Source organism: Dreissena polymorpha, chromosome 3 (genome assembly GCF_020536995.1).
Source record: "Dreissena polymorpha isolate Duluth1 chromosome 3, UMN_Dpol_1.0, whole genome shotgun sequence".
Classification (NCBI taxonomy): Eukaryota; Metazoa; Mollusca; class Bivalvia; order Myida; family Dreissenidae; genus Dreissena; species Dreissena polymorpha.
In genome coordinates this window covers 90,638,347-90,653,326 of record NC_068357.1, presented here as the reverse complement: position 1 = coordinate 90,653,326, position 14,980 = coordinate 90,638,347, and the positions used below count along the sequence as shown (strand labels likewise).

At 40.4% G+C, this 14,980-nt stretch overlaps 1 protein-coding gene across 1 annotated transcript in view; it reads left to right on the top strand.

Moving 5' to 3' along the window:
* The window catches only part of LOC127875263 (baculoviral IAP repeat-containing protein 6-like), a 148,633-nt gene that overhangs the window by 124,256 nt on the left and 9,397 nt on the right, over positions 1 to 14,980 (top strand). Inside the window, exons 54-61 of the mRNA XM_052420211.1 lie at positions 3,080 to 3,153; positions 4,043 to 4,234; positions 4,756 to 4,957; positions 5,690 to 5,904; positions 7,257 to 7,454; positions 8,927 to 9,108; positions 11,471 to 11,647; positions 14,106 to 14,236. Coding sequence (XP_052276171.1) covers positions 3,080 to 3,153; positions 4,043 to 4,234; positions 4,756 to 4,957; positions 5,690 to 5,904; positions 7,257 to 7,454; positions 8,927 to 9,108; positions 11,471 to 11,647; positions 14,106 to 14,236 — 1,371 coding nt within the window. The remainder of the gene's footprint in view (positions 1 to 3,079; positions 3,154 to 4,042; positions 4,235 to 4,755; positions 4,958 to 5,689; positions 5,905 to 7,256; positions 7,455 to 8,926; positions 9,109 to 11,470; positions 11,648 to 14,105; positions 14,237 to 14,980) is intronic.

Here is a 14,980-nt window from a genome sequence, read left to right as displayed (position 1 = left end):
CATACAGAACTGCATTGGGGGGTGTCCTTGGACTTGGAAGATGCATATTTCCATGTTCCTTTACATCCCAACTTCCGAAAGTACTTGCGATTCGCCTTTCAAGGCCAGGTCTACCAGTTCCGAGCGATGCCATTCGGGTTGGCAACGGCTCCACTAGTCTTTACCAAGCTAATGGCTGCGGTAAGAGCACACCTCCGGGTGCAGGGTATTCTTCTTCTCCAATATTTCGACGATTGGTTGTTACACCAGCTTGATCGTCATTTGCTTTTACATCACCTAGAATTCTCTTGGAAAGAACTCCTATCCTTAGGACTCCTTCTAAATGCAGACAAGTCAGATCTCATTCCTTCTCAAGATTTCACTTTCGTGGGAATGAATTTTTTGACTCGCGTCAATCAGGTTAGAGTTTTACGTCAACGTATATCAGACCTTCTGCTGAAAGTCAAATGGGTTTTGTCCCAATCTCATATAACAGCTCAAGAATTCCTCTCTCTTAACAGTATCCTGAGCTCAGTAGCAGACTTTGTGCAGTGGGGACGTCTGTTCCTTCGTCCTCTTCAACATTACCTCTCAGCGTGTTGGAAATGGTCTCTGGACAATCTGTTTACAAAGATTCCAATTTGTCCAGAATTAGTACCTCATCTTCAGTGGTGGCTAGACGAGGACAATCTCTTGGCAGGAGTACCCCTTCTTCCTCCACAACCTTCTTTATTCCTATTTACGGATGCGAGCAAGGAAGGGTGGGGTGCTCATCTGGAACCACTCAGTCTGATAGTTTCAGGGTCGTGGTCTCATCAGGAGTCTCAACTACACATCAACAATCTGGAAATGCGAGCAGTTTTTCTAGCAGTATCTCATTTCCAGTCACGTCTTCGAGACTCGTGTGTGATGGTGTCAACAGACAATACGTCAGTTGTGACTTACATCCAGGCACAGGGGGGAACACATTCTCACTCCCTGTATCTGGAAACCAAGGAATTACTTGTTCTTTGCAAGACTCTCAATATTTCGCTTCTGGCCAAATATATCCCAGGTCGCCTCAACGCCCTGGCGGATGGGTTGTCTCGCAAACACCAGTTACTACCATCAGAGTGGACACTTCATCAAGAAGTGACCAATCAGATCTTTCTCATTTTCGGTTATCCCCTGGTCGACCTATTTGCGACCAGACACAACCACAGGCTTCCACTGTACGTGAGTCCAGTGTACGATCCACCAGCGTGGGCAGTAGATGTGCTTCCGTTCTATTGGGACCAACTGGACGCCTAAGCCTATCCCCCACCCATTCTGATTCCCCAAATATTGGAGAAAATCAGGGTGAGTGCGTGTCGCATACTCCTGATTGCTCCTTGGTTGCCCAGGAGAGCTTGGTCTACGATCTTCTCAGACTCCTGTACGATAATCCCAGGAAACTTTCTTACAGGTCAGATCTTCTGTCTCAAAGAAGCAGACTACATGCGGATCCAGCAATGTTCCACTTACACGTTTGGCCATTATCAGGCAATCTCTGCAAAAGAAACGATTTTCTGTCAGGGCTTCAACCCTCGTTGCTTCGGCAAGGAGGAAGTCCACCAGAGCAGTCTATGATGCTCGCTGGAAACTCTTCTCTAATTGGTGTATTCGAGGGAAGATTGATCCCCTCAATCCCTCTGCTAGACGTGTAGCTGATTTTCTCATCTATCTTTTTGATGATAAGAAACTTTCTCTTAGCTCCATCAAAGGATACAGATCTATGATTTCGCATACTTAGGCTTTTACTAAGTCATCACAAGTATGTGCTGATCCAGCAATTTCGGAACTTATTCGAGCTATGGAACTCAAACATCCTGTTTCTCGTACATGGCATTTGGCTTGTGTTCTTGATTCTCTTACTAAGGCTCCATACGAACCCCTAGAGCAAGTTTCTTTACAGTTCCTAACTTGGAAGACAGTTTTTCTTCTTACTATGACTTCAGCCAAAAGGAGAAGTGAAATTCATGCTCTTTCTATTGAGGATGGTCATCTTCGTTTTGATTCCTCAGATTGATCTGTAACTTTGTTATATCAGCCAGGATTCCTTGCTAAAAATCAACTCCCCTTTATGGCTTCTAAAACCTTCAAAATTCCAAGTCTTTCTAATACTTGTGGATATGAAGATGATGATAGACTCCTTTGCCCAGTCAGGGCGTTAAAATTCTATCTTAAAAGAGTAAAGTCTATTCGAGGTTCTCGTAAGAGACTTCATTCTGTTAAAAGGGGGGGGGGATGTGTCTGCGGCTTCTATTTCTCGATGGGTAGCCTTGACCATTAAGAAGGCTTACTCTTCTCTGTCATCTAGGGATTTATCCCTGTTTAAGATTAGACCGCATGAATTAAGAGCTCTTTCGGCTTCGTGGGCGTATATTAATTATGTTCCACTTTCTGAAGTGCTTCAAGCTGCTTTTTGGAGGAATCAGACCACCTTTTCCTCATTCTATCTTCGTTCTCTTGAGTGTCAACAGGACAATTTATATATGTTGGGTCCTCTTGTGGTTGCTCAAACAGTAGTTTCTTCCATGGCATAATGTACTCGTGCTATCCAGCAACTAAGTACAATATTGTACTAACGAAGATTGTATGAGGACACATTTCGAATGTCTCTGGCTGAGAAACCTGATAATAGATTTTTGCTGTAATGGGAAAATATAATGAGAACCTCCCCCCATAGCTACAAAATCAGCTAGGGATAGCAGGTATGTATTTATGATATTAAAACAAATTGTCTAAAATAAAATTCATTTTAATTTTTAAATACTTACCTGCTATCGGTAAGTCCCACCTCCCAACCCGCTCATCGTTTTATATTTTCATAATTAATTTGAAAAGTAAGATGAGTTACGGTTCTTGATTTCCGGTTTGGTTACATTGTACTATGTTTAACCTGATCTGTTTTCAGTAGGAGAGGTGGCCGAATTCAGGCACTTGAACATTTCTGGAGTAGCTAAACCCTTTGAAAAGGTATAGCTAGGGATAGCAGGTAAGTATTTAATAATTAAAATGAATTTCATTTTAGAAAAATTGTTTTTATACACTTGATTGGTAGCAATTATATGCATTTTAGATTTATCTGATGATGCTGATGAAATACCAGATGAAGTTCTTCAAAGTTCTCCAATGTTTCCCACACCACTTCAGGTACATGTTTTCACTCACTATGATTCTTGCTTTATCAACTGTAATTGGCTTCAAAATAAGTTTACTGTAATAAAGTGAGCACATATTTGGAGCGTCTTCTGGGAAAACTGCGCTTATTGCATGTAGACTAAGTGTCATCCTCGATCAGCCTCTAGAGTTTGCACAGGCTAATCAGAGATGAAACTTTCCGCTTTTATGGATTTTTTTTAAAAGGAAGTCTCTTCTAAATGAAAATCCTGTTTTGGCAAAAAGTGCCATCCCTGATAAGTATGTGTGGACTGCACAGGCTAAGCCAGGAAAACACTTAACGCACATGCATTAAGGACGTTTTTTCCAGAGCAAAACTTGTATGTTTTCTGTAATGAAGTGAGCACATATTTTTGGAGGGGAACAAAAAGAACAACAGTTAACAGTTACCATTGAACACTGGTTAAAAGTTTCAATATTTCTGGCAAAGAATTGTATCTTAAGACTACAATAAATCTAAGATAAAAGAATAACACACAACACATTTTTGTCAGAATTGATGTGTTAATTTGTACTGGGAAGCTTAGCATTGTAAGGTTAATTCGGTTTATTTTAAGGTTTACAGGAAAGCTTAGAATTGGAATGAGCCTCTCTGAAAAAATGGTGCTTTATTGATGTGCGTTAAATGTCATCCCAGACTAGCCTGTGCAGTTTGCACAGGCTATTCAGGGACAACACTTTCCGCTTTTTGGAATTGTTTGTTCAAAGGAAATATTGTGTAAACCCAAAAACAGTCTAGGGGGCAAGTGTTGTCTTTGATTAGATTGTGCAGACTGCACTGGCTTATCTGGAACCACACTTTATGCAAATGCATGAAGCCTTGTTTTGCCAGAGCATCGCTCAAATATCATCTTCTTTTCAGGTGTTTGCCAGTGTGGGAGGTCTGGCTCTACTGGCAGAGCATCTGCCCCTTCTTTACCAGGAAATCTCGCACCAGATTACCTCCCCTAGCTCAGGGGAGAGTACTCCCAATCTGACCAATGGCGGTGAGAATCCCAACGACTGGGTCACTGTGGAGAACTACCCGGAGGATTTGTACATGGTAGGAACTGATGTAAGAGCCAGCAATCTTAATATTGATCAAAATAAATGTTAAATAAGTTAGTTACATTTAAACTATTAATTATATCCCCACAAACAAAGTTTGAAAGAGGAATAATAAAAGTCTCTTGTTTATTGTTGGCTTGGTTGGTGGGTAGTCAATGCCTTTGTAAGCATACATTATGCTTTGAACTAAGCCTTAAATGTGTGTTTGATTTTCATGAAACTTCTCGTAGCCGACAAAGTGGTGTGGGGTCATGTTTGTGACCAAGCTATGATTGTATTTGAAATATAAGTGATACAGCAGTGCCCTTTAAGACCCAATAATATCTATATGAGCCTCTTTCTGGGAAAACAGGGTTAAAAACGTGCGTAAAGTGTCGTCCCAGATTAGCCTGTGCGGTCTGCATAGGCTAATCAGGGAGACACTTTCAGCTTTCATGGACTTTATGGGTTAAAGAAAGTCTCTTGTAAACTAAAATCCAGTCTAGGTTGAAAGCAGAGCGAGGCTCATATATTTCCTCTCTCCTGCAGCCTTTAGACTCAGTCCACACGGTCTCCCAGGGTGGCGCTAGAGGCGCACACCTGAGCCACGCCAGCATTCCCCCACACTCCCTGGTGGCCCTTGGCCTCTTCCTGCGGTTGCCAGGCTACGCTGAGGTGCTGCTCAAGGAGCGCAAGAAGGCCCAGAGCCTGCTCAGACTCATGATGGGCGTCACAGACGATGGAGGCGGAGGTAGTTTAAACAGATTGATTTTAGCTTTATTGCATTGAGCCTAGGCATATTGAAACACTCTTGAGTCTGTTTCCTGGGTACAATCCTTACTTGATGTGTTTTGGGAAGAACTTAAGAATGCTTTTACAGTGGGTATCAAATCATTGACCTCTTAGTGGCTATACAGACACCCTATCCACTCTGCCATTGCGACTTTTGAGGGGGAGGTGGAGGTAGACTGCTTTTAAAAACGGGACCAGGTATTTTGAGTATTTTGAGGTAGATTTCTTTTCTTGTTGACATTCAAAGTTCTTCCAAGATTTTAATCCTACAAAATATACAGCTATTATTTACTATTTAAAATATGTCCTGATTTGAATGTTGCATGATGTCTTCACCATTGTGTGATGTATGTATACTCATACTGGTAACTGTGCTTTATGTTGTGTTGAACTTGAAACTGATAAGAGACCTGTACACTTTACCCTATGAACTAAATGAGCCTCATTCTGGGAACATTGGGCTTAATGCACATGCGTCGTGTTGTCCCAGATGAGCCTGTGCAGTCTGAATTTTGCTTTGAAGAGACTTCCTTTTAACAAAAAATTATGTTGAAGCAGAAAGTGACGTCCCTGATTAGCCTGTGCAGACCGAACAGGTTTATTTGGGATGACATTTTATGCACATGCATTATGCCCAGTTTTCCCAGAACCAGGCTCAAATATTCACCACCTTTGCTAACTGGGGTTTCAGGACAGATCCTTACATCACCTATAGCCAGCTCTCTGCCCACCCTGCCGTTCATCGTGCTGAAGTCGCTTTTTGACCAGACGCCCTTGAAGACCGACGACGGGGTGTTCCTGCGGAGAATGTGCCTCGATAACGGGGCCCTGCATCTCATACTGGCCTGTCTGTCCGTCCTCAGCCATCATGCCCCCAGGGTCACTGTACCCGGGTTCCAACAAGAAGTGGGTACTATTTATATTTGGGCACATATTGGCTCAGGAAAGCGTATTATTGTGTTAGTGGCTATAAAGATATTGTTTGTTAATTTTCATATATCAGTAAATTGTCTATTGTTTCCCCTTTCAATTCTGTTCAGTGGATTTTTGAAATGGAAAATAAGTATTACATTGTACATGTAGGTATTAAATGAATTAAAAATATATTAATAAATTACATGTGTGTATGCAGATGTTTACAAATGGTAAAAATTGATCTTATTTCCATCTATATGATATTATTATATGGGGAGAAGATGGGTAAACTGGATGCACAATTGATGTTAATAAACACAAATGTTTGTTTGACATACTATGAGCATGCATTGTTCCTTATGAAATGAAGTCATGCTTTTGTTTTTTATTTTAGTTATAATGTTTAAAGGATAGCTTAAAGCTAAGCCCCTCTTTCAACTTATATTAAAGGACTAGTACAATTTCCTATAAATGAGCTGCTTAGTGTAGCAAGGTGTCTTGGTCTAATTGGCAGTGGGCGTAGGCTCTGACCAGCCTGTGCGAATGTGCAGGCAGGTTTTGAGCTTTGCTGGCTGCATACAGCATGAGACCCATTTCCGCATCACGTGGCTCATAAAACAACATCAGTCATCTACATTTATGTGACAAGTGATCATATAATTATTCAATTCACCAAACAAGCACTTGAGCCTTGCTGTGGGAAAACAGGGCTAAATACATGCGTGTTAAAGTGGCTTACCAGAATAACCTGCAGTCCACATAGGCTTATCAGCGACTACACTTTCTGCTTTTACTGTATTTTTGGGTTTAATGGAAGTCTTATCTTGGCATAAATTCAGTTTCACAGAAAGTGTCCTACCCCATTAGACTGTGTGGACTGCACATCTGGTTTGACACATTATGCACAGGCATTAAGCCCCATTTTCGCAGAGGGTGATTCATTTTTATGTTACCCTACAAGGCCTGCAATGTGCTGAGTGCAATGCAAGCCACAGCCCCTGTGCCCCCTCTGACCCAGTCCAGTCTATTGAGAAGTCACTGCCGTTCTGGCATAAGATAGTGCTTAATACATGTGTGTAAAGTGTCACACAGATTAGCCTGTGCAATTCCCAGGCTGATCAGGACCTCACTTTCCTCTTAAACTTGAATTTTTTATGAGATGTGTTCCTTTAAACGAATAATGCAACCTTTTAGACGACCTTTTACGCACATGCATTAAGCTCCATTTTCCCAGAGTGAGGCTCATTTTTATATCCTAACTATGTAACTTTTCCCCAACACGGCCTGGGCCCTGTTTCCTTAAGCAAGGCTCATTTTGATATCCCTGTGTTTCTATGTTCAAGGCCTACAATGTCCTGAGTGCCATGCAAGCCCCAGCCCCGGTCCCCAGCTCTGCTCCGGGCCCGTCCAATGAGAAGTCCCAGCAGTTTTGGGCCAAGGGCACAGGATTTGGGACTGGCTCCACCACTTCCAGCTGGGATGCAGAACAGGCCCTGCTCAGGCAGAAGAGTGAGGAGGAACATGTGACGTGCCTCTTACAGGTTTGTCAGAGGAACATGTGACGTGCCTCGTACAGGTTTGTCAGTGAAACATGTGACGTGCCTCTTACAGGTTTGTCAGTGAAACATGTGACGTGCCTCTTACAGGTTTGTCAGAGGAACATGTGACGTGCCTCTTACAGGTTTGTCAGAGGAACATGTGACGTGCCTCTTACAGGTTTGTCAGAGGAACATGTGACATGCCTCTTATAGGTTTGTCAGAGGAACATGTGACGTGCCTCTTACAGGTTTGTCAGAGGAACATGTGACGTGCCTCTTACAGGTTTGTCAGAGGAACATGTGACGTGCCTCTTACAGGTTTGTCAGAGGAACATGTGACGTGCCTCTTACAGGTTTGTCAGTGGTCTGGTTTTTTGGGTCTGATTGTTAGAGTTTATGAATATTTGACAATGTTTATGATGAATTCCTTGTTTCTTTTGTTTGCCTTTTTATTTCCCCCTGTCTATACTGGGGGACATATTGTTTTTGCCCTGTCTGTTTGTTGGTTGGTTTGTTTGTTTGTGTCCAACTTTAACATTTGCCCTATTTTTTGCAATGTTGAAGATAGCAACTTGATATTTGGCATGCATGTGTATCTAATGGAGCTGCACATTTTGAGTGGTGAAAGGTCAAGGTCATCCTTCAAGGAAAAAGGTCAAATATATGGGGGGGGGGGGGACAAAGTGTTTCACAAACACATCTTGTTTTTTGTTTTTTTATTCACTCCTGGAATTGTTGAGCATATTTCATGTGAACACATCAATTAAAATATTATTTTTGGTGTATTTAAGGTAGAGGTAAATAGGTAAAGTTAATTTTAACTCAAAAGTAATAAATTATTTCCTAGAGACTTTTCACTGGAAATGTTTTTATGCCCCTAGATCAAATGTTTGGGGGTATATTGTTTTTGGCCTGTCTGTCATTGTATGTGTGTGTCTGTCCCAAAACTTTAACCTTTCTCATAAAATGAAAACTCTTGGTTCTATGTTCTTTAAACTTAACATGTGCATGCATATCATTGAGATCTACAATCAAACATGTTTTGAGGTCACTAGGTAAAAGATCAAGGTCACTGTGACCTTTACATTCAAGATATAACCTTGTTTCTAAAATAGCTGTTGTGCGGCTTCAAAGCGCAGTAGGCGGCATTGTGTTTCACAAACACAGCTTTTGTTTAGTATTTAATTGAGGAGTCTTCCATAAGATTTGAGAAGGTTTTTTGTGTTTGTTTTTTAAGTCACACTCTGACACAGAAAATGTTATAAATAAATTTTTTTATAATGAAATAAGCCTTGCTCTGAGAAAACAGGATTTAATGCATGTACGTAAAGTGTCGTCCATGAATAGCCTGTGCAGTTTACACAGTCTAATCAGGGACAACACTTTCCGCCTTTGCACTTTCCTGTGGTTTCACTGAGAAGAGACTTCCTGTAATAAAAAAATATAATTAAACATGGATACAAATATATTTACAGGTGCTGGCTAGTTACATAAACCCAGGAAGCAGTGTCCCGGAGAATTTCTGTGAGGCGGACTTTGAGAGTGCCGTCGATGTGTCCCTTCTACCTGAGGTGGTGCCTGAGTTACTAATGCAGTCCAGCTTGGTACCAGCCATGGCCTCCTACCTGAGGAACGACTCTGTGCTTGACATGGCCAGGTAAGGCAACTCAGCAACACTGGGGTGGGGTGTTGTCTCTCTTTTTGTTTCTTTTGAGTACCAAGATTGGTTTTGAAAAGGTGTAAATTAATTTATATTCATCAGCATGAACTTACGTGTTTAAAAAAAAAACGTGGACACGTAAATTCGCTGATTTTTTATTTTTGAGAAAATAAGAAGAATTTGCCTCTGTCATTTTCCCATGGGTATGTGTTTGTTGATTGGTCAACCCAGGATATCAGTTAACATTAATATGTAACAAATGATAATGATTTTATAGTAGTTTTTAACTTGATTGAATCTGTTGATTAATGGCTTTGAGAGCTAGAGAATATGACAAGACCCCTTTATGAATTAGAGAATCTATGTTGGCCCAAATAAAAAAATAACCAGATCAGTGCTTACAGACTAGTGCTTATTTAGATTACTAGAAAGGGAATGGGGGCTTGGGAGTTTGGGAGTAGTGCAAGCATACATGTCCCATTGTTCAGAGCCCTGCTACAGTTACAGTGGGACATCTATGTGCAACTCAGCTAGGATCCCCTCCCTCTACCTTTATATTCTGGTATAGGATTAGGTCTCACTCTGGGAAAACGGGTTTGATGCATGTGCGTAAAGTATCGGCCCAGATTAGCCTGTGCTTTCCGTCGTCTGTCCACATTTGTTCGTAAACACTCTAGAGGCCGCATTAATTGTCCGATCTTCATGAAACTTGGTCAGAAGATTTGTCCCAATGATATCTTGATCGAGTTTGAAACTGGGTCATGCTGGGTCAAAAACTAGGTCACTAGGTCAAAAAAAAAGAAAAACCTTGTAAAAACTGTAGAAGTCACATTTAATGCCCAATCTCCATGTAACTTTGTAAAAATGTTTGTCTTAATGATATCTTGGTTGAGTTCAAAAGTGGTTCCGGTCCGTTGAAAAACATGGTCCCCAGTGGGCGGGGCAGTTTTCCTTATTTGGCTATAGAGAAACCTTGTAAACACTCTAGAAGTCACAATTTTTGCCCAATCATCATGAAAGTTGGTCAAAACAGTGGTTTTATTGATATCTTGGACGAGTTCGAAAATGGTCCAGATCGGTGAAAAAACATGGCCGCCAGTGGGCGGGGCATTTTCTCTCTATGTATTTAGTGAAAACATGTGAATACTCTAGAAGTCACATTTTTGGCCCAATTTTCATGAAATTTGGTCAGAACATTTGTTTCCTTGATATGAGAGTTGAGTTCAAAAATGATTCCAGTCCGTTGAATCACATGGGTGCCGGGGGGGGGGGGGGGGGGGGGGCAGTTTTCTAATATTTATATAGTAAAAAAAGCTTGTGAACACTTGAAGTCACATTTTTTACCCAATCATCATGAAACTTGGTGAAAAGGTTGGTTTTATATATATCTCAGACAACTTTGCAAAATGGTCCCCATCGGTAAAAAAACATGGTTGCCAGGGGGGTGGGGCAGTTTTCCTTATGTGACTATATAGAGAGAAACCTTGTGATTGAACACTATAGAAGTCACATATTTTGCCTAATCGTCGTGAAACTTAGTCAATACATCGGTTTTATTGATTTCTTGGACAAGTTGGAAAATGGCTCAGATCGGTGAAACACACTTTTTAGCTCACCTGATTGCTCAGGTGAGGTTTTAGGATTGGTCTTTGTCCGCTGTCCGTCCATCCACAATTGGTTTGTAAACACTCTAGCATTCACATTTCTCAAGTATTCTTTATCAAAGTTGCTGAAAGATCTCAGTCAAGTTTGATGATGAGCAAAATCACATAATGAATTCCATAATTATTGCCCATAGATTGTCCTCATTTTCATTATATTATACAAAATCCTTGTAAACGCTCTAGAGGTCACAATTTTGTTTCAGATTTTATTAATCTTGGTCATAATATTTATTTTTGTAAGCAAAGTTTGAAGGGGGGTCAACTCAAAATATAGGTCACCATTTTAAATCTTGCAAAAACAAAAACACTCCATATGCCAGAGTTTTGGTTCAATAATGATGAAACATGACCAGGATGTTTGTCTGTCAATATCTAGGTCAAGTTTGGCATTAGGTAAACATTGAATGAACCGACTCCTCTCAGGTGAGCGAACTAGGGCCATCTTGGCCCTCTTGTTTGTATTCTAGAGCTAAATAAATGTGCATTAGTGTTGTCCCAGATTAGCCTGTGAAATCCATGCAGGCTATTCTGGGACAACACTTTCCACACAAACTGGATATTCACTAAAAAGAGACATTCTTTTATACAAAAATACCATAACAGCAGAAAGCTCATTGTCACAGGCTTATATTTGATGACATTTTGTGCACAATTATGTAGTACAGTTCAGAGAGTCATATGTTTATTGTTCCCAGACACGTACCCCTGTACAGAGCCCTACTACTGTTACTGCGGGGTATCTCTGTGCGGCCCAGTCTGGTACCGCTACTGCTACCTCTGGACAAGGAGAAGACTGACAATGGGGCCACGGCCATTGGTGAACTCCTCGAGAAGATGAAGTCTTGTGTGGATACCTACGCCAGCAGACTGAGGTCGGTTCCATATCTTTTCAATCTGTTCCCTGGGTATAATATCCAACGTATATACATATTTTTTAGCTCTGCTGTTTTCGGAGAAAACCTGAGGTATTGTCATAGCCAGCTTGTTGTCAGCCGTCCGCAGTAGGGGTCGTGCTAAAACCTTAACATTGGCTCTAAAATCAAAGTGCTTCCACCTACAACTTTGAAACTTCATATGTAGATGCACCTTGATGAGTTCTACATGCCACACCCATTTTTGGGTCACTAGGTCAAAGGTAAAGGTCACTGTGACCTCTAATATAAAACTTTAACAAAAACCTTGGCATTGGCTCTAAAATCAAAGTGCTTCCACCTACAACTTTGAAACTTCATATGTAGATGCACCTTGATGAGTTCTACATGCCACACCAATTTTTGGGTCACTAGGTCAAAGGTCAAGGTCACTGTGACCTCTAATATAAGACTTTAACATAGGCTCTAAAATCAAAGTGCTTCCACCTACAACTTTTAAACTTCATATGTAGATGCACCTTGATGAGTTCTACACGCCACACCCAATTTTGGGTCACTAGATCAAAGGTCAAGGTCAGTGTGACCTCTAAAAAAAAAATAATATTTTTTCTGACAAGCTTTCGCAGCGGAGCGTTGGCACCTGTTATGCGGTGCTATTGTTAAACTTTGATATCACTTTAAATAGCAGGGTACAAATTTGCGCGTAATTCAGTGGCATAGGTATTTGCATGGTCTGTAATGTGCACATTGTCAAGTTAAAAAAATAAAATAAAATTATACAGTGGTTGATAATGCGGAATTGTTTTCGCTATTAATTGGAAGTAATACACATCCAATATGGGGGACATACTCAAATGTGACAAATATACATTTTTTTCAAATTCCGTAAAACTGCTACATATTTGTTTATTGAATATTGTCTTGAACTTGCCTTGTTCCACATAAGGCTCGCACATTCTTTAATCAATATGCTAATTTGTCAACAATTCTAAATGTTCTATTCAGTTTAAAGTTTTTATAATAAGTTTAAAACACCTGTAATGTCTATATGGTTAACATGTCAGTTTTTATTTCCCACACTTTCTATCAAAATAACAGATAACCATGACAAACACTTGCAATAAATGTTCAACTAAATTCATAAAATACGTAGACCATACATTATTTATGAAATCAAAATTGTAAATGTCTCTATAGTGATTATAAACACTGTACATGATAATAAAATTAGACCTCCATGCAAAATAAGTGATTCCACAGCATCTTAGTTCCAGTTGTAAATGTTCAATCTATCTATGGCCATGCTTTCCTTTCCTCAGATTCATTTAGGACATTGTTGTCGGTTACTAATATCGGTATGTACACTTAGTACAGGTAAATCAGCTAACCCAGGAAAAGTGTGAGTTGGTGCACAGACAGCTATGATATGACCGACAAATTGTTGAAAACGGTGAACAATCCACTTAAACAAGTCCTTAGCGAGTTGATAACTAATCTTAAATATGGCACAGTTTCTAAATGATAAATAGTAGGAAGGTCTTAATTTCAAAAGGGATAACCTTTGTTGTTGATGGGCCATGGGTCTCTATAGAAAGATAATTTTGAACACACTCCACACAGCGATCAGTCTAACAGTATTGGTTTTGGTATCTGCCTTGGGATAGGGTGGTCTGAAATTTAAACCACATTATGGAAAAATGGGGTTTAATGCATGCAAGTAAAGTTTTGTCCCAGATAAGCCTGTGCAGTCTGTACAGGCTAATCGGGACAACAGTTTCTGCTAAGAATGGATTTTTGTTTTGAAGAGAAATTCCATAAAAGCGGAAAGAGTTGTCCCTGATTAACCTGTTCAGACCTCACATACTAATCTTGGATGACTCTTTAAACATATGCATTAAGCCCACTTTTCCCAGAACGTGGCTTATTTGATATCTACTTGAGGAGCGTTCACATGGTTGTTATCAAGAGCAATTAAGTACTTGTTCTATTCAATTTATGTGTGGCATGCACAGTACTTGTTCTATTCAATTTATGTGTGGCATGCACTCGTGATTGTTTTTCCCCTGTCATTTGAAAATGGGCATTAGTACAGATCCGAGCAGTGAAGCCCCACGTATCCCTCTGCATTGGTATGCTAGATCTAGTGAGGTGTCATAATATACACTTATGAGAGCAGGAAACCACGCCTGACTTCAGCAGACAGGGCAGCTTCTGACCAGACTGTGCCAATGTGCAGGCTGGTCTAGAGCTACCCCTGCTGCATAGTAGTTATTTTCGTACGATGCGGCTGATTTATAAGTAATGCATGATCTGGCTCATTTATCATGAAGGCGTTTTTTTGTCCATGGATGCCCTTGTTTTGGAAACAGAGAATCATTGTTCTAATTTTTGACTACCCGCTTTCAATGCATTAATTCCTGTTGTATAATCGTCACCATGTTTGTTTCCTCCCTTTCAGGTCTAACAAGGGCAAGCACAGCAGTATCAAGGAGGAGGATGGCAACGAGGGCCTGGCTATGCTGATACCAGACATCCAGGAGACGGCCCGCATCGTTCACGCCGCCACTGATATGATAGCACAGCATGATGGTAGGTCAATGGTCCGAGTAGCTGAGAAGCTGTATTTGATTTCCTTGTGTTAGCAGTTACATGTGCTCAAGCATAATTTTTTAATATAATACTTGTTTTGGGAACTCTTTGACAGTATGGATATAATGGTTGTTAAACTTGACTGCAAAAACAGTGGTGATCTATGAAGTGTTATATATGAATTCTGATATACATTATACAGCATGAAACGTTTTATACCCTGCAAAATTAATGAGATTGGAAGAGGCTGTATTGTAGTCACTTTATTGGTCTGTGGCTCAATTTGTAAGTCCACTATAAATGTTAAAATTTGTTAAACAACTAGTTCTATATTTCTCAAGCACTTACATTTGAAACATAAATTTTGCCCTCACCATGAAAGTGTAGATGTGCAAGACACTGCCATCCTAATCATTCATACTTTCTGGAGTTACCTTCCATTTTCACATAGCTGTCAAAGAGCTGTTAAACCATTAGTAACGTTTGAGACAAAGCTTGAGTTTAATTTGTCACTTTCCTTGCTAAGATGTTCACATTTCAATCCTACGAGAGCTTTTCCAGGTTTTGTGCAAACAATGACTGCCACTTTCTAAATGTTTTTAGACGTGCTGTTGGAAAACCGGGCTTAATGCATGCGCATAAAGTGTCGTCCCTGATTACCGTGTACAAACTGCAGGGGCTAATCAATTATGTCACTTTCAGCTTTCATTTTTCAAAAGAAGTCTCTTGTTAGCAATTAAGGCG